Source organism: Aphis gossypii, chromosome 1 (genome assembly GCF_020184175.1).
Source record: "Aphis gossypii isolate Hap1 chromosome 1, ASM2018417v2, whole genome shotgun sequence".
NCBI lineage: Eukaryota > Metazoa > Arthropoda > Insecta > Hemiptera > Aphididae > Aphis > Aphis gossypii.
Genome location: NC_065530.1, coordinates 40768576 through 40788506, shown reverse-complemented (window position 1 = coordinate 40788506; position 19931 = coordinate 40768576). Strand labels below are relative to the sequence as shown.

At 28.0% G+C, this 19931-nt stretch overlaps 2 protein-coding genes across 9 annotated transcripts in view; both read left to right on the top strand.

Moving 5' to 3' along the window:
* LOC114123512 (protein numb) overlaps positions 1-15447 on the top strand; it is a 35381-nt gene extending 19934 nt beyond the window's left edge. For 2 of the 6 annotated variants that reach the window (XM_027986522.2, XM_027986517.2), the window contains exons 2-10: positions 9286-9465; positions 10093-10143; positions 10366-10437; positions 10503-10580; positions 10636-10782; positions 10842-11067; positions 11212-11487; positions 11554-11721; positions 12127-15447. In XM_027986522.2, the coding sequence (XP_027842323.1) occupies positions 9307-9465; positions 10093-10143; positions 10366-10437; positions 10503-10580; positions 10636-10782; positions 10842-11067; positions 11212-11487; positions 11554-11721; positions 12127-12629 (1680 nt within the window). In that variant the 5' untranslated portion in view covers positions 9286-9306 and the 3' untranslated portion in view covers positions 12630-15447. Of the gene's footprint in view, positions 1-6582; positions 6791-9285; positions 9466-10092; positions 10144-10365; positions 10438-10502; positions 10581-10635; positions 10783-10841; positions 11068-11211; positions 11488-11553; positions 11722-12126 lie in introns of those variants that run through there. The other 4 variants (XM_050198725.1, XM_027986519.2, XM_027986520.2 and 1 more) reach the window with 4 other exon arrangements.
* Positions 15448-16484: 1037 nt separating this feature from the next.
* LOC114123527 (protein numb homolog) lies at positions 16485-19704 on the top strand. 3 transcript variants are annotated; one of them, XM_027986541.2, is made up of 5 exons: positions 16485-16880; positions 17637-17808; positions 17935-18096; positions 19176-19316; positions 19408-19704. In XM_027986541.2, exons 2-5 carry the CDS (start codon positions 17698-17700, stop codon positions 19519-19521), a joined length of 528 nt encoding a protein of 175 aa, XP_027842342.1. In that variant the 5' UTR covers positions 16485-16880; positions 17637-17697; the 3' UTR covers positions 19522-19704. The 3 variants fall into 3 exon arrangements, with proteins under 3 accessions (XP_027842342.1, XP_027842340.1, XP_027842341.1); XM_027986539.2 differs by having other exon boundaries at positions 16489-16880; positions 17619-17808; XM_027986540.2 differs by lacking the exon at positions 16485-16880 and adding an exon at positions 17088-17482 and having other exon boundaries at positions 17619-17808.
* Positions 19705-19931: the final 227 nt, after the last annotated feature.

Below are 19931 nucleotides of genomic sequence, written 5' to 3'. Positions count from 1 at the left end.
ATATAGATTGTCTGTGTATACATAATAAAACGTTTGGTCTGTTTCATGCATATTATTTCGTAAGTTATCGATTGAGTGTATTATAAGTGTACAGTAGATTGGGATTTTGGCACTAATCCGTCGGAACGTCGGCCAAAGCGCACAATAAAAGCTATGATATATAGGAAGCGGAAATTGCATGCGGTCGTCAGCAGCAGCGCTGCCGCACGCGTACGCGACACGTGTTTAATATTCTTTAATACTCTCTCGTATGCCTACGCGGAGATAGTTCGTGGGAACTAACCATAAAGTATAGTAGGTATAGTATGAGTTTAAAAAATTAAAAAAACCCTTATCGCGATGGCCGTTGTTATTATCATAATGGAACTATTGGTTTCGGGGAGTATGAAAAAAAAATCGTCCAATTAAAACGAGAAAACGATCGCCACCCCTTACACGCGGACGTGGTTCCGATATCTTCTTCTCGTCGTTGCAGTGATTTTTATGAAAGCTGGCTAATAGTTATATATTATTTATTGTGTATCGCTCGCTTGCACACTATTACTATATATAAATAGACAAGTCGTGCTATCATTCGTACATCACGTAGTATATAACATATTATAGTATAGAATCGGTGAAAGTATAGCACGTCGTTCGTGTTTTAAGCTGACGTAGCAGACTTTTAGAGAGAAAAAAAATATACAATATAAGAATTTAATGTGTTTGTCTACTATATTATGTGTGTATATAAATTATGCGTTTAAACGTTTTATAATGTCACAGTCAAATCTTATCTACTATAGAAATAAAACCTACACGTGGTAAATATAATATAATGCATATTTTAATTTTATTAATTTATATGTGTGTATAATATATAATAATACTTTATATGTATATAACATAATATTATGCAGTTATGAGACTACTAAAACGTGTTTGTTGCCGTCTCGACGTTATAATATACGGAATGTTAACGATCTATATTATATTTATGTGTGCAGTGGATGTGGTGTGTTTACTAGGTATATATTATACGAAATGAAATATCTAAAACAGATACATTCGATACGAATACGAGTAAAGTTTGAACACACAACATACCCGGATGTGGTAAATGGCGGTGATGTATTTAATACACCCGAAGCTCGATAAATGTTTTGCAGGTAACTGCAATAATATAATAATATAAGGGGTGACTGTTTTAACCGGCTACACAGTTTCTCGGCTGATTTCTGTCATTTTTAAAACCTCATTAAATAAATAAAAATTGTAACAAATAATTTTATGTTCATCTAAATATTACGATAAACCTTGGCTATAACATAAAGGCTTTAATAATATATACGTGTATATTATAATAATAAGTGGCACTTGAAAGGAAAACCTCCGCTTCAGTTAATGTATAGATTATAGGTACGTGACGGCGAGTATAGTAGGTATATACGCTCTTTGGACGCACTTGTCCTCGTCAAATACGACAATAATGCAATACAATTGAGTGGTGGGTATTTGCTAAACAGGATTTATGTGCGGGCTAAATATATTTTTGACAAATTTTCATGCAGGAAAACCAATAAATTAGTGTTTTATTTTATGTGTTTAATAAATTTTATAACATTTAATTTCTAATATTTTACAATTTAAAAATAATATTTGTAAACTCAGTTTAATATGTTATCCATTAAATCCAATCAAATTAATTATAATATATAAATTAATTAAAATTAAACCAGTTGGTAAAAAGTTGAAAAAATTATTACAAAGAAATACTTACTTGACCATATAATTTGAGTATGTAGGACGTAGCTATACTATATTATATTATAGTATGCCAATATATACGCCTCTACCATGTATAAAAATGGTTATACCTGAATTTATATATACTAAAACATCACGAAATGCATTCTTAAAAATTTGTGTTTATATACCAAAAATGGTCAATTGCGTTGTAAAATATGTTCGTAAATTCTTTTTTTCTTTGTTTTTTAAAAAAGATGATTTGATTCTAAATTAATATGAAACAATTTATTGCAATGTTCAATATTATTCGTTTATTACCTAAATATGATTTTAGTTTTCGAAAAAGGTTTAGTAAAATGCCGAAAAAATAATAATGTTTGAGTAGGTAGGTAAACTTTGAATTTATTTCTGCTTAATTGGTTATAACTTATATTTTTTAATAGCTTAATCCTAGGCTTAATCCTTTTCTTGAAATTGCAGTGCGTTGTGTTTCTTAAATTACAACATTTTATAATTATACTAAGAGTATGCACGCACACGGTGTATATACTTACTGCCCTATTTTGTACTCGTAGTTTATTTTGTTAACTAAAGCATTAGATTAAATGAATTAATATATTAATCAAAATATATTATTCAACTTGGTCTTTATGGTAATTAAAGTCTTATTCTTATACTAAATTACAAATTCAGAATATCTTTTTTCCATATTTAAAAATCTGTTTATTTAAATAATTAATGTTCATATTAAGTATTTTCTATGAACATGTAGCAAAAACAATTTAGTTTCTCTTACAGTGTTGTACATAAATTATATATGGATGTCTAAAAAATGGGTATCTCCTAACAATTGTACGGTAATACTAAAAAGATAACTATGATATTTTATTTAAAACTGCAGACTTTATATCTGTTACGTTGGAAAGCTTATATTTTATGACTCCATATATCATACCGAATGATCCATATTGCGTGAAGCACTATTATTCTTAGAACTATTAACGTTTTTTAATAAATTTTTATTTCATCTTAAGTTGTTAAAAAAATATTTTTTACTATTTTTATCGTTATTTATTTTTTAACGACAACATGCCATTTTTAATTCTTTATTCTAAATCAGGATATTTTTTAGAGTACTTCGATTAATAAAAATCAAATTATGAACGAGTTATAAGTATTAAAAATGTAAATAAGTGGTGTGAATGTATCATACCATGTTTATACGCTATACCACTTGGTACTTCGTTCATATAAACTTAAAATATTTATAACTAAAAAACTACTTGTTCAAAATTTGGTTTTGATAGATTGAATTACTCCGAATAATCTACTTCAGGATTTTCTAAATATTTCGTTTTGTAATGCAATTACCGACCATATAAAAATCTACATTTTACACTAAATCTCGTAACATGGAAGGAATAACTAACTTGTAATTAATATACAAAATTATTTAAATATTTTATAATTTTGGTGCAATAATTTAAAAAATATCAGTAACTTTTTAAAAATGTAAACATCTTGTTAGCAGTCTTTGTGCCCTATGCATAGATATGCTCCTGGTATTTGGAGAAAATGTTCGCACGCCTACTCAAGTAAGTTGCGAATAATTTAAAATATAAACTTAAGAATAATATTAAATGGTTCGTGGTTTGAAAGAAAAACATCACCAATACTTCGAAATTTCTCAACTTCAATTAATCCATTAAAACTTTGGCCGAAAATTTGTTTAAGTCCATTCAAAAATAAACTACAGGTACAATGTGTACCATCTAACATATCAATATGAAACCACCATTATACAACGTCCCTAAAACGAGAACGTCCTTATGACGTCCCTATTTTCTACATAACACGAATTCGTACTTGCAAATAAATCTATTATAGGGAATGAGGAGAGGAAAATTTCCTACTCAACTCAAAAAACCCCACTAATGTGCCTAGTGTACAATACTATGTAAAATAACGTTCGGAAATATTCGCGCTCTGCTGAGCGTGAACGCGGAAGCGATCCGCCCAAAGGGTTTATCCCACGGTCATCGTATCGTTTCGCACTGATCTCTTCTGTTGGCGGCAACTGCTGCTGTGCACTGTGTGCTACAGTACGGTATAACCTGATGATATTAAAAAAAAAAAAAAACGAAAAAACGATACCGTCACGGTGACGACGCCATCGGTCAACGCACCATAACTTTTTATATGTGCAGTATTGTATCATATATAGTATATACACAGATATAAAATACCATATTATTATAATATAATGTTTATCGAATTGCTCTAGGAGGCCGCCGCGAGGGGGTGCATGATGCGTGTTATATAATATTATAATACCTTTATGTGTGCGCCGCCGCCAGTCATATGTTTGATTTTTTTGTCAAGCCCACTCGTCTATGGAATAGACAATAAAGATACGGATAATCCTTGAACACGAGTGGTAATCAGAAAAAAGACCATATTCATTTTTTAAAAAAAAAAAACTGACCATACTACTAACGTGGAGTAGAAGTATAATAAATAAAAAATAATGCAAAATTAATTTTAATTTCGTTTACGAATTTTACGAATATAGTGGTCAAAATCAAGAGGATTTAGTGACGTAAACAATAATCAGTGATTTTGAAACCAGTGAAAAAATATGAAAGAATTTCCAGTTAATATTACGATTTACGAGTTATTATGACCGTTGTACTTAATTATAAAAGAAACAATATTAATTTTACTTTAGTTTAATCATAAATTATTTTATTGATTGATATTGATTGTAGGCATATTATTTGCTATGAATTTAATTCTAATATAAATTGAAGTTTAGCTGACTTTTTCATAAACAATAAATACCGACTTTTTCTTTGGATTTTTTTCCTACGCATAACACGAGTATTTTGTGTATTGTCATCGTAACATACGGCGAGCCCACTCTGATCGGCCTGTATACATCGGAAATGATCCCACGGATTGACCGGGGTGGTAGTTGATCATCACGTTGAGTAGGCTACACGCTCCAGTTGCGCCGTCCCTGCAATTGAATCGGCAAAATACGATTCGGTGTATTCTATAAAGCGCTCTTGAATTTTTATTACTAAATAGAAAAAGGGATTACTTCTTTTGTTGAAGAGCTTGCCTCACGCCCTGTAAAAACAGTTACGCGCGTAGAAGACACTCGGGCTACAACCATGCAATAGTTGAAGTGTTGAAAAACAAAATTTATGCACAATACAGAAGACAATACATCGGCCGTTTTTATTTTTATTTTTAAATTTAATTAATTTAAAAAAATGAATCTATAACGTAAATCTCGTTACGTTATGATATAGGAAGAGTTACTATGTCCAATTCATATTACTGACGTGATGAGCGTCTAATTATTAAGACACCTGGTAAGATGGATTACTTCCGTGTTGATGTATGAAACAGTTGTGGCAAATCTATTTATTGAGATGGTAAGAACTGTTCATTATTATGAATCATCGTAATGCCGACAGGAGCGGTTTTGGATGTAATAGAGGTGTGACGACACAATAAAGTAGTTAAAGTGAGTTGTAGATCGTGTGAGAGTCAGGGAGATAATTTCAGTCTTGCTGGCGAAATGCAGCTCATCAATAAAATAAAAAACGTTACTACATAGCAAACATTGTCTTATTTATATTGTGTATAAATTTGGTATGTCAATTATGATTGTATAGTATAAGTGTATAAGTAATATAAATGGTTCTTTTTTCCACAGAATCGTTTTTCTGTTTAATCTTGGAATTCGCAACAACCGACAACTGTACTTACATAATGCATTTGTGAGTTACTTTAAATTAGTATTATATAACTGAAAATTAAATTTTAAATCTTTTTCAAAATTAAAATTAAAGTTGCCTGTATTAAATCCCTTGCAGAAAGCCCATGTAAATTATTACTCTTAGATGCTTTAAACAGGTAGCTTGAACGTTTTCTTCTTTCGATTTGACGAGAAAGGTGATCTTATAAAATATAGAAGACTTACTCATTGGTTTAATCTATTTGAAAAATATCTGCGTAAATTTGTACGAATTCCATTGCCACTGTTTGGCCGTATACCAAGTGAAAAATATAATATTGGTCTATGATGCGTGTCTACAATGCTTGATATACACGCCACAGTTGCAGTAGTGGTGCAATTTTTATTCCTTTATTCTTTTTCACCTTGAACCATCTTTCTTTAGAACGCATACAATTACACAAATTATTGTCAAAGCGTGATTTTTTTAAGCTGGGATTTTTGACTAAAGATGCCGATCGTACAAATAATGTACGAAAAAAAATGAATGTAGGTTGTTATCACGGGTGCAGGCTCATTATTTTTATTATTATTATTATTTTTTTAATGGTTCATGCGTTAATACGAATCAAAATTACATTTTTTTATCGACTTTATAGCTATCATCATTTTATTATTACTATTAACTTGGAATTCAAACACGTTTTACCGATCAACATTAAATGCTGCAACGTATAAGATATACGTATATATCTTTTATAGTAAATGGACATTTTAAATTTAAATTGACTATTTCTTTTACTTAATTGTCATTTCGGGTACTGTTGTCTGCTTTGCTTTATGTATATTATATTGACGGCATGTTATCAATTATTATCGCCATTAAGCTATACACGTGTATCAAATACATATTATTATTATTATGTTATTACTTATTAAGCTTCTCAACACTCAAGTGTTGATAAACGTTTAATGATTTAATTGCTCTTTCGAGAACATAATCGTATTCGAACCGATAAACGATAATAATATGTATTTATCTATTATGTTGTCATGACATTCGTTGTAATTTATAATACATAATATGCATTTTATTCGGACGAAAACTTAATTTTATCGTTTTGAGATAGATTAACACGAAAAATCACCAATAACGGCTTAGGAGTCGTTGTTCTATATATATTAAAATATAATATAATATTATAGCACAATGACGAAAATCGCTCTCGTTTCGTAAGTTTAATCCAGATCCAAAGACTTAATGTAAACCGTTTCTTGAACAGTGGAGACACGGTCTAGCGATAAAAAAGAACGGTAACATCAATTTAATATTATCGTTGAATAACAAACATTTCGGCTATATTAGCATATTAGCTAATTTGTGATATCATTTGGTATATATGCACTTGACACTGCGTGTAGTGCATGTTATAGAATTATAATAATTAATAATTATAATTTATAATAAGTACATAGATGATGTATATACTACATAGGGTATGTTCTCGAATCGAAGTCTAAAGATAGTTACGTCATGAGGCCCCCACCAAACCCAAATCACGGAGAACAGCACTTGTCTTTTTTTTTCGAACGCCTAGTGATGATGTATACCTCTATAACACTCTATAGGTGTTTACTGCCTAAATATAATTTGTATATAGATGATAACAAACGAAGTGATATAAATTTATAAAAAATATAGTACATAAGATACAACCTATATCACGAAAAATATCTTCCCGATCCGTGTGGTCGATCTATGATTTTATACGATTAATGTCAAAGGTTTTATTTTTTGCTTCGTGTAAAGAATTATAATAATCCTTTAACGTTTTGGGACAGTCGTGAGTAATGACTTTATTATTATGATAATAAAATATAAACACGACACTGTGTTCATTATTCATATCTAGATGACTAGATAATATATAACAGTAATTAGCGATACAGTAGGTGTTCGTGATAATTGAAAGCATAAATGTTGCCGATGTTCCTGTGTCGACTGCAGTCTGTGGCCTGTGGGTACACCGACGAATTCTTCGTATGATATAAAATGCCACACATCTGCAGCAGATTCGCGTGTGGTTTTAAATTTAGACTATCAAAACAAAAACGTAAACGAGTGGTGACACTTGTGTATTTAGATATTCGCGGTTTAAATTTGTATACTTACACGATTAACGTATTTTAATCTTTTAACTTTTAATGGTTCAACGTGTGAACATTTCTATACGTTTACAATAATAATATAATTACTCTCGTGCACGGTGTAGAGGTTTTGTGTTTGTATATATTTTTGGTTATCACCTTGTTATTCGTGTCATTGCGTTAGTATCATCATTGATTTTAAAATATTCTATAATCAATGGTATCATTAAACATTTGGTCACAAGAATAAGGTTTTTTTGAGTATTAGGTATATTATATTACATAACCAATAGTAGCAAATGATTAACAGATAATTAAACTTTTTAAGGTTTAATAATTAAAGGTTGTAGGTAGGTATGATTATAAATTCATGAATTTCATTAAATGTACTGTATTGAATCATTGAATTTGTCATTACATAACACGTATCGCCTATATAAGTCATTAAAATCAAAATATTTAACATTTTTTGAACCTAATAAAAATAGCTGAATCAAATTAATCATGACGTACCTATGATTAATTTTATTAATTATTCATTTTCTTCGTATAATCAAATGTTATTTATTTCAATCATCAGTATTACTTATAATCTTAATCCTTAAGTGTTGACACGTTCATTGAATGTATATTGTGTAAAATTAATGCATTTTTATTCGTGGATATATAATCCTTGTAAACTTTAATCTACACTTAATATATGTATAAATAAATAGTGTTTTTGCCCCAACTCATTTATTTATCATCGCCGAAAAGTGATTATAATAAAAACAAAACACAAAATGTGGCGTGCATAAAAAGTAGAAAAATTATTCGTCCGGAACCGTATTTTTGTTAAAAAATATCTTGTTCATCGTTGGTAACACATATTGTTGGTATTGTATTTGTATTAAATATTTAAATCATATTACTTTGGAATAGTAATTCGTTTGAAATATGTATTACGTGGGAAACGTAATTTTATGAAAAATATTCGGTTGAAAACGCATATGTGTTATTGAAGCTGTAGTATACTGAACAACGTTTTTTTCAGAAACTTATATTCATGGAAAATATTTTGTTGGAAGTTTGAAAATGTAGGCAAATTATTGGGTGACAGTATACGGTTCTGAACATATACGTTTTAGAATTTCCACTTTACATACTTCACCAATTTTAATTAAATATTTTTCAAAACAATGCAGTTCAGAGAGTATAATTCAGAAATTTTTTTTTTTTAATTTCTACGTTCTGTCCAATTATTTTCCAATAAAATATAAATATAAAAAAAAAATAAATATAAATATATATTACTAATGTTTAATATATGTTATGTTTAACTAGTATTATAAAAATTAACCCGGCCGCCTGAGAACCATAGAGTCGAATTTATGTTATTAATACACGTGACTTGATCGTATAAAATACGTTGTGTTGTTCGTTTGATTATTCAATTCGTTTATTAACTGCATATTCATCAATACATACTATGTAAACTATTACAATATTATTGATTAAGATAAAAACTGTTATAATTAATGGCACAATTAAATAGATCGCTATCAATAATTGCCATTGTGTATTTGATAACTACCTATACGTATAGTAACCTACATTATGAAAAAAGTGAAATATTTCAATGAATAATAATCTAAATTAATCTTTTCTTTTTAATTTTATAGAGTGGTCGGTCGCCGTCAAAAATGGATCGATTACGGCGGAGTTTTCGAGACAGTTTCAGACGCCGTAAAGATCTGAGCAATAACGCCGGATCGCCGGGCCATCATTCTAATCCTAAACCTCATTTGTGGGCCATGGACGAGGCTGAAGTCCGAGCTGGGATATGTTCCTTCCATGTTAAGGTAAACTGCGTTTTAAATTGTTTACAATTTGGACTTAAAAAAAAAACTATCGTTCAAACTATTACATTTTTGTTTTTTTTTTCTCAAATTTTACAGTGAAATATATATTATATATATGTAAATTGTATAAATATTAGAACAGTGGTTCCCAACCAAGGGGGTGGGGGTCTAGATACTGCACGGGGGGAATATCACGATGATGAAATAGGTAACGAAAATGTTGTTGTTAAAATAATTATACCATTTTACTGTCAGTAAAATTGAAAACAATAAATTTATTTTCGGACGGTCTTCCATTGATAAAATTTTACAAGTAAATTTGTATTTAAAAATATAGATAATATTATTAAGTTGATTTATACTTTGTTTTTAAAATGATGAAAAAATATACGTTATAATTTGTATAATAGGTATTTAGTTTTTTTGTATCACTAAAACAAAGAAAAAATGTTTTTTTTTCAAAAAGTATAGGGCGTGAGATTTTTGAAAATTTACAGGAGGCATAGAATAAAAAAGGTTGGAAACCACTGTATTAGAAAAATACAGTTAATACATATTATAATTTAATGTAGATAATAAAATAATAGACCATATTTATAGAGTTTATAAATTATGGATTATCTGTAGGAGAAAATATTGTGTTCTGAAGATGAGTGTGGAATAAACTTCCTTGTGGAGGTAGGATTAATGATTATTATAATATAATTAAAATGTACAGTATTTACCTACACATATTTAGATACCTTGCAATTATCAATACTGAATAAATTTAAAAGAAATAATTAAAAACTAGTAAAAGTGTATTAAACAGATTTTATATTAGTTAATATTTGAAATAGCAATTGTAGTTTAATGACATTTAGTAATTGTTTAAGTAATATATTATTTTTGTTCTTACAGTATTTGGGCTGCGTAGAAGTCTTTGAATCAAGAGGAATGGAAGTGTGTGAAGAAGCTTTAAAAACACTTAGGGTAATATATTTACATAGTTATTTACCTACTTAAAATTAAAATTTAAAATTTTTTAATTTTTGTAGGCATCACGCCGTAGACCAGTAAGAGCTATATTTTACATATCAGGAGATGGATTGCGTGTTGTAGAAGAAGAAACTAAAGTAAATTATTATTGAAATTTCTTAAAATTGTTGTTATACAATTTTCGATTTTCAGGGTTTGATAGTAGATCAAACAATTGAAAAAGTTTCATTTTGTGCCCCAGACCGAAGTCATGAAAAAGGATTTTCGTATATATGTAGAGACGGACTGACTCGTCGATGGATGTGTCATGGTTTTGTAGCTCTAAAAGAATCGGTAAATGTAAAAAAAAAGACATTTCAATTTTTTGTACATTTAAATTAATTATGAAATTTTAATAGGGTGACCGATTAAGTCATGCTGTTGGATGTGCTTTTCAAGAATGCCTTATAAGAAAAAATAAACGAGAAGAAGATTGTTCTGTTACAATGAACTATGATCCAAAAACGTCTGTTTTTACAAGAACTGGCAGTTTCAGAACTCAATCTTTAACTGAACAACAGTCTGAACCTAATATTCCGCTCAATGCACCACCACAACCTCCTCCTTTTCTTCAGTCAAATAAAGGTATATATGTCATTTTGGTAACTTAATGCATACAATTATCATTAGGTATCAATGATTAAAATCAAATTTAAAAATTAGTAAAGTTCACATTACTATCTGTCTAAAAATAAAAATGTAATAAATAATAGCTAATATTTATTCTAGATATACCAACAACAGTAAAACCATTGCAACAAAATCCTACAACACCAAAAGTTAGCACCAATGCAATTGAAAGACCGCATGCTACATTATCCATGCTACAGCGACAAGGATCATTTCGTGGATTTACACAACTGAATCAAGCGTCTCCATTTAAAAGACAGTTGTCGCTTAGAATATCTGAATTACCTTCTAATTTGGAGAGAACAAGATCAATGAGTCTACAACCAACAGCAAATACTCGTACATCTAATAAACTTTTACAAATGAATACTCCAGGTACAGAGTTAAAGTTAAAAATATGAATAGCAGAATAATATATAACAATATTTTTATTAATTTTAGTGAGTCCTATACTTGAAGCTTCTCCTCGAAGTGAAAAACCAATGTCTACAACAGATCAAGTAACAGCTATGTGTCAACAAATGTCATTAGAGTTGGCATTTCTTACAAATAGTACAACCAATGACGATTTCCCTGAGAAATTTAAATCAAATGATCTAAAAAGTATAGGTAAAATATTTTTAATTTTTATCTTTGTATACATAAATATTATTGGGTGAACTTTTAATGCTAAACACCAAGAAAAGAAAAAATAACTTTTTCATTTCATCTCTTGTTTTTTTTTTTTTTTGAACTCATACATGTGTTTAAATTGTATATGTTACTATGAACTATTTAAATACTTAATATTTTGAAAAAACATTTTAAGAAATGGCTTTGAAAAGATAATAGGCAACCTAGTTCTAAAAATCACTCCCCAATAATAAATAAATTATAATAATACAATTATAACCACATAATTAATGATTAATTTTTGATATACTATATGTGCAAGAGATAAAACTAACTAACATGGTCTTTTGAAAATATATTATTTAGTATCATATTATAATATATTATGTGTATATTTTTTAGAAAATAATTCAAAACAAGGGCCAATTACTGGAAGTGAAGCATTTCTTGCTAGTATATCAAAAAAAGCCACATTGTCATCAGAAACCCAAAGCAACCCCTCCACTCCAAAACCAGAATGTCGTATTAGCCCACAAGATGAAGGCTTTGATTCAGGTTCCAGTTTATGGAATGTTAACAACAAAGCAGTAACACCACCAACTCCACCTGCTACTCCACCATCGACACTGCCGAGGCCAGAACAGTGGTTAGGTCAAGTGGCAGCAGTTACTTTACAGTCAATGGATCCCCAAGTCACACCTAAAAGAAATCCACATTTAGCAGCACACAGTCGTGCATTTTCTTTGGACACGGCTGAGAATGTTTATCGCACATTCAATAATATTTCAGCCAATCCGTTTGACCCTAACTATATTGCTCCTAAACAAAATACAAACCCATTTTTAAGTAGCCCAATATCAAGTAGCCAAAGTAAAACTGTAAAAAGTTTTGAAGTTCAAATGTGATCAATTCTCAAAATTATCATCATTAAATAATAAAAAGCCAAAACATGGTTAAAGAAAGAGAATATGCAATTACCATAATATTATGTAAGATTGAATTTATGATTGTGCAATTGGTGTTCAAAATTAATATTAACAAAACTTTGTATTGATACTTTTTGATCTAGTGTACTATGTACTATCTCTGAAAAAAATCAAAATTTGACTTGATCAAACAAAATTATTTGTTTTCAGTACTAGTTAACTTCATTTTTATTTTATTTTTTTTTAATAACGCAAAGTATTACTAAGTGCATTTATAATAATAGTTTTTATTTTATGTTTAAATATTATTCTTATAAAAAATCTGCAAAAAAAGTATTAACTCAACATAATTTTTAGTTTCAAGATGTACTTAAATTAAATATATTTAGAAATGAGTTATACGGTTATCAAAATATTATATGACGGAGCTATAATTGCATTAACTATTATTAATATTTTTTTTTGTATTTTTCTGTAATTAAACATAAAACATAAGCTTAATATTCATGCACAGTGAATTTAAATTAAATTATTAAATAATGTTTATATACGTTCATTTGCAACCTATACATATCAATATTTTTCTAACGTTAAAATACTTAGTATATTATATTTTATGTTAAATTTTATGTTGATATGAATATTGACAGCTAAGGGTACCTACTAACGAATTTGAACTTATCGCACACATGTAGCTAATGGAGAACAATTCATTACTGTAAAAGGTTATTATTTATTAATAACTAAATGAATCAAATAGTTATATTAAATAATAAAAACTAAAAATATGACTTATACTTACTTTTAGTTAAAAAAAAGTTATACATATTTCAATTTTCTAAAACTATAATAATAAATTAAATTTATTTTCACAACATAAAATTTAATAGGTATTAATATTATAAAATTTTATTGGATGAACTTCTAATAATGTACAAACCAATTCTTAATTAGTAAACAAACAGTATAGATTCTAAAACGAGTCCTAAGTATTTGCCAATATTTTTTAACCCAAGTATTATTTAATGATTATCTTTAACCATAAGCTTAAATGTACATAATGTGTATTTTTCTAAGATCAAAATGTTGATATATGTATTCTTCTATATACCTGTTAGATTGAAAATTATACACCTTGCATTCATTTTATCTCTTTATCGGCACAAGACTGCATTTCTGTTGTCCTTACAGTTATCTAGCAATAATGATTAAGTAATTTACCTTCCTCATTTTTACATATTATGTATATATGTTACTTCTTTACTTTCGCTTTCGGTTTAACAAGTCAAACACTTTCACAGTTATAAGACAACTTAAAACTATATTATGATTAAAAAAAAAAAAAAACGCTTATAGCCGCGTACTGAATAGGGATTGCGTGTTCTGTGATATTCGTGTATTCAATAGACTGCATTTTTTTTTTCTATTGATACACAACAATGTTTATTATTACTATTATTATCATTATTATTACTATTATTATTATTATTATTATTATTGTATGTACTATACGCAAGTATCTGTGTTAACATAATATTATAATATTAACTGTATTGCTCTCATAGAAAATACGAGAATTAAATACTAACTTATGTATTATAATTTTAAAAATATCATAATAACAGTAGTATCAATATTGATTTATATAATTATACTTTTCATTATTGATATATATTTATATGTATTACTTGTTAGTATTTTAGTTTGTATTATATTTTCTTAAGATTAAAAATTATTTTTAAAAACAATTATTATTATGTATAGATTATTATTATAAACAAATATTATAACGCATAGTATTAATCGTATATGAGTTAGACATCATAATATTGATCTAACTAATTATTCGTTATGCCTGAGTGCAACTATACCTGTAAAAATGATAAAATAGCTAACACATAGTTAAAACTGAATTAAAAAAAAAAAAATGTCATACCTATTAACTATTAATTAGTACATACTATAATCAATTATCATGCACCACTTTTAATATGTTATTGGTATACGATTAATTTTTTATTGTTGTTATTATTTAGAATATCCAATTGGGAAGGATTGGTGTTTGTATTATGGGACATGTGTATATCATTAATTATATAAATATATATCAGTGAACATTATTATGTTATACATACTTACACAATTGTATATAGATGTAATATGTTGTTTATGTTTTTGCTAGAGAATAGTAATATGTACGAAAGAGCTTAGACATATATTAAATATTGAAATTACAGTATTGTTTTTAAATGGCTTAAGTGCAATTAAAAATAATTCTCGTTTTTCAACCAAAATTTTATAAAAACGATTAATAATAAATATGTAAAACGTACGGATAAAAAATAACTATTTTATACAACTATTGTGATTTTAGTAGCCTCTAAAAATTATAACAATATTATGTTATTATTTTATTATTATGTATACATAATATATCATGTTATACGTATACAAGGTGCCCTATATAGATTTACTAGTTATAAGTATTTGGATTAATACAAATTATATTACCCGACCACTTTAAATTAGTAAATCGTTGTAGGATACTGAATAATATGCTAATGGCTTCATTATGACCAAATTAGAATTAATTTACTCAATACTTTATTTTGTACTTAAAAGTTAAAACAAATTGAAATATGTTTGTAAAACCCTTATCTTTTTGTTTATATTTTGTGTAGTATAAACATATTATTAGAAAACTTAGACAATATTTTTAGATGCCTAAGAACCTCTGTACTTAATTATTGTTGTCGTATGAATTATATATAAATATAAAAAATATTAATTGTTTTTATATCAAGCGTATGAAAGGTATTTAATTATTATCTATCACCAATAATTTAGTTTTGGGCCTTATACATTATATTATTTATTAATTATTATTAGTACCATGGATCATGATTTCTCAATAATGTATGTAAATGTAATGCATAATAATTAGTATTAAGTAATAACTGTGGGTCATGGTTTAACATATCATTTTACCAATTACAACATCCATTACATCCGTCTAACCTATATAATGATCATTGATCGACCATAGAAAGTTCTTACTTAAATACTATAAAAAAGTATAAAATTACTTCTTCTCATCTAGATTGTTAGCAAAATAGTACGTCATAATGAATGTGTGAATTGTACGTGTTGTCTTTATTTATTTATTCATATAAGTTAACGTGAATGTTTGTGTTGATTTAAAATATTCTTATTTCATTCACTAGTCTACCAATTTCTGTTTTTTATTCATTTTTAATACTAGCAGAATTGATCTATGGATTAGATATAGTTTGTTCATAGAATTTGAGCATCGACTAGATTTATTGCATTTCTGTAACTTTCTAGTAGCGCTAGGTATATTTATTAAAACGATAAATTATGATGTTAATTTATTATTTTATTAAAATTTAAAAACGTTTTTCTCAGGAATTTTTAACTACGTACAATTTTATTATATACAATGCGGTAAGTATAGTCTGAGATTTTAAGATAATATCTATTTAGGTGTTCTGTGTTTTATGTTTGTACTATGAATTTATTTTCGCTGTTTTACGGTATGTACAGAAAGATGTTATTAAATTATATACAATTATAATAATTAAACACTAAATTATCCAAAAAAAATATATATATATATATCACTAAGAAAACCGAGAGACCGTCTCCGCTCAAAATCGTTTTCTGTACACAAGGATATATCGTTCAAGTCGCTACAAATTCAGTTTACGTTTAATTACTAAATACGTAAGGATAAACAAACATAAAACATATATTATTTTCTTTAAGAAAATTGTACAATATTGAACAAGACTCAAGTCAAAATCACACTTAAGACTACTGAGCTACGCCGCCTTCACTTGAACTATATTACGGTTGTAGTACATCCATTAATGTATTACTCGAGTAGGAGAAAACCGGTTACGAGTGATTTCTCTTCGAAATTTAAAACTGATCTTCGATTTTTTCACGATATCTGTCAATACTCAATGTCCACTGCGCTGTTCCGCCAGACGGATTAGCCGTATTTCCAAAATTTGTTCATTAATCGATGACTTGTACCGCTAAATCGCTATCCAAATTTTATCATAATATGTAGTCGTTTAAAGTGTAGTTACCTACTTTATTTTATCTCACCAGTGCCCTCGAGTGGACGACGCCACTTCACAGTACCCGGATGCCTGTAAACCTGCCCGAAGTCTGAAATCGACCAAGACATAAATTCTTAGAAAAGTAAATAAAACAATTTATAATTTGTAAAACTCTTGTAACTGTAAAATATTGCTCTAGCGTCAAAATATACATCTGGCCATGCGTACGCGTATACGAGTGATATTAGTGATATTCACATTTAAAAATATAATTACTATGATATGAATTTAGGATTATTTAATCATAATATTATATTGACTATTGAGTAGGACCACTATAATTTACTCTAGCCACTATAATAATCGGTATATCTCGTGTGATGTCCAGTGGGCCCGCGAAATGACATTTCGAAAATTATATATTACCTACTTAAATACTTATAAATAACCTTAGATAGGTACGGTTTCTAAAAAGTCGAAATAAAATTTATAAACTCGTGAATACAACTCTCGGGTCCGACCTATGCTACATTCACTAAAGTCATTTTAGCCACGCATCAAAGCTATATAATAATATTGTGGTTAAGAGGTTTTCAATAATGTATTGAATTCAATATTATAATTACACGAATTACTGGGATTTCCAATCAACGTCATACGTCTGTACATACGATACGCATTAGGCCTACCATAGTAAATACTAAATTGTCTATGGGCCTACCTGAAGTTGTTTAAACCAAGAAGGTATTTTGATGTGTTTTTTTATATTTTCAAAAAATTGTAAACTAATTTTACCTACGTCCTAAACGTCCCATGTGTCCAATCATAATAGACCTTTAATGGAGTGTTGAAATTAATCATATTTTTAATTTAATTGCAGTATTGTTCATTTATATAGCTGTCACTCACTACCGACCTGTTGTAGAGTGTAGTCTACAGTATATCGTGCAAACTGCAAAATGACAAATTATAGTATAAGAAATCGTGCGCATGTCGTAAATAATAAAATTAGTCGATGGCCCCAAGACGAAATTGATATACTGGATGGAAATTGTTCTTTTAATATTAAAGTAAGTAATAATCACTTTATTAAATAACTACTAATAATAAGATAAAGTTATGTATTCATTAGGTTTAAGATTATGAAAATATGAAAAAAATTAAGGTAACACATGGTTTACCTGTTAATTTTTTAGTATTTGGGATACGTTGAAGTATCAGAACCTACAAATTCAAAAGTATGTTGTGAATCAATTGCTAAACTGTATCAAGAATACAAAACTGGAATTTGTCACCAAAGTCCTGCTATTTTATGGATCACAGGATATGAATTAAGAATTGTTGACAAAACGTCAAAGGTAATATACCTACTTCTGTAATAATTTTTAATTTTAGGATTTTAATTATATCTATATAAAAACAAAAAAACCCATAATAGAAATAATACTATGCATATAAACTTAGCAGATGAACTATTAATAAATTATAAGAATAGGTGAAGATTTAGTGAAATTTTAGTGGAGGTTTGATTTTTTTAAAGTATAGATTGCACTTAAATATTTTACATAATTATTGTGCACAAACATACTCCGTATCAATGTTTTAAATATTTTTGTTCTGTTACTATAAACATTAACTTTTGTGCTAATTTACCAATAAACTATCTCCTTTTATATTATAAAACGGTAGTAGTTTGCCCGATATTTTTCCACTTTTCACCACGTTTTGAGTGTTTTCCGACCTCTTACCACTCAATTCTATACGTATTAGCATAGTGTGTATCGGTTAAAAACGTACGCTCGCGGTCCGTATGGATAGTGCATATAGAGTTTTCTTTATAAAATAATGTAAGATTTTGAAGTTAAAAATTAACAAGTGTTGTACACTTGTACCTCACTGATTATTGTTATACAACTTATATTTCAATGTGTTTGTTGAAAAAGAACTATTTTCTATAATTAAAATAATGGAATAGATAGTAATACCTATTATTTAAATTTTACTAACATTTATATTTATCAGTCAGTCAGAAATCAGGACACATTCAATTAATAATGTTAAAATATATCAATAACTAATAAACTAATACTAACTTTTTTGGTGGCTTAGAATTTATTTTTGTTGAACTATCTGCTTGACTAAGTTAAGCGTATCTACAACCCTTGTTATAACTTTATTACTTATCAGTTATTGCCAAGGAATACATTTAAGTAATAAATAAATAGTGAATAATAAGTTTTACCAAAATAGTGAATAAAAGAATATAACATTAGACATTAGTGTTTATTATGTGAACTGTGTTCTACTATAGAATTCTTACTTAAATAAGAACATTATTTCACACTCTAAATCTAAATATTCATAGTATTTTCATATCTATTCAACATTTCAGTGCTGATTAATGTTCAGATTTTAAATGAGAAGATTTGTTTTTCAGAATTTAATTCTGGCTCAAACTATTGAAAATGTATTATTTTGTTCGTCGGCTACAGACTATTCAGACCAGTTATTTTATACTAGCAGAGACTCTTACAATAATCGATGGCTGTGTCACATGATTATTGTTACAGAATTTTCAGTATGTATTTTCTTTATTTTTTACCTATATAAACTATAAATAATTATTATTAAAGTTGACTTTTAAAATTAATAATAACAATTTTAAATAGAGTGACCGACTGTGCAAGGCAGTGGGATTTGCATTTCGAGTATGTCTGAGGCGGAAAACCATACGAGAAGGACCTACAACCAATGCAACAATAAGTACCAGATCTATTGGTTGAATAAACTAAAGTATATGCATGTACACAATATTTAAATGTGTTGTAAAAAGTATTCATATACATACATTGTTAGAAATGTATTATTAAGATTGCAGTAATGCACAATTGTTTTGTACAAAATATATTTGTACCTGTATTTTAATCATTTAACAATTTTATGAAATAAATAATAATTAAAATTACTGTAAAGCCTAAATTACTGAACTAGGGTCAGCGGATGTAATGTTGTCTTATGTTTATGTTAAATTAAGAAAAATATAATAGAAGGTACCATTGAAGGGAATAAAAACAGAGGGCAACCACCACTGGACTACATTAGTCAAATAGTTAGAGATATGGACTTCAAATCTTATTGCGAATTAAAAAGGAAAGCTGAGAAGCGTCAAGAGTGGAAAATTTCTGCCAATCAG

Bases quoted from the DNA above. Each gene is read 5' to 3' on its own strand.
- LOC114123527 (XM_027986541.2), top strand. From the start codon at position 17,698: ATGACAAATTATAGTATAAGAAATCGTGCGCATGTCGTAAATAATAAA. The intron at 17,809-17,934 runs GTAAGTAATAAT...TTAATTTTTTAG, and splicing joins ATTGTTCTTTTAATATTAAA to TATTTGGGATACGTTGAAGT. The intron at 19,317-19,407 runs GTATGTATTTTC...AATTTTAAATAG, and splicing joins TTATTGTTACAGAATTTTCA to AGTGACCGACTGTGCAAGGC.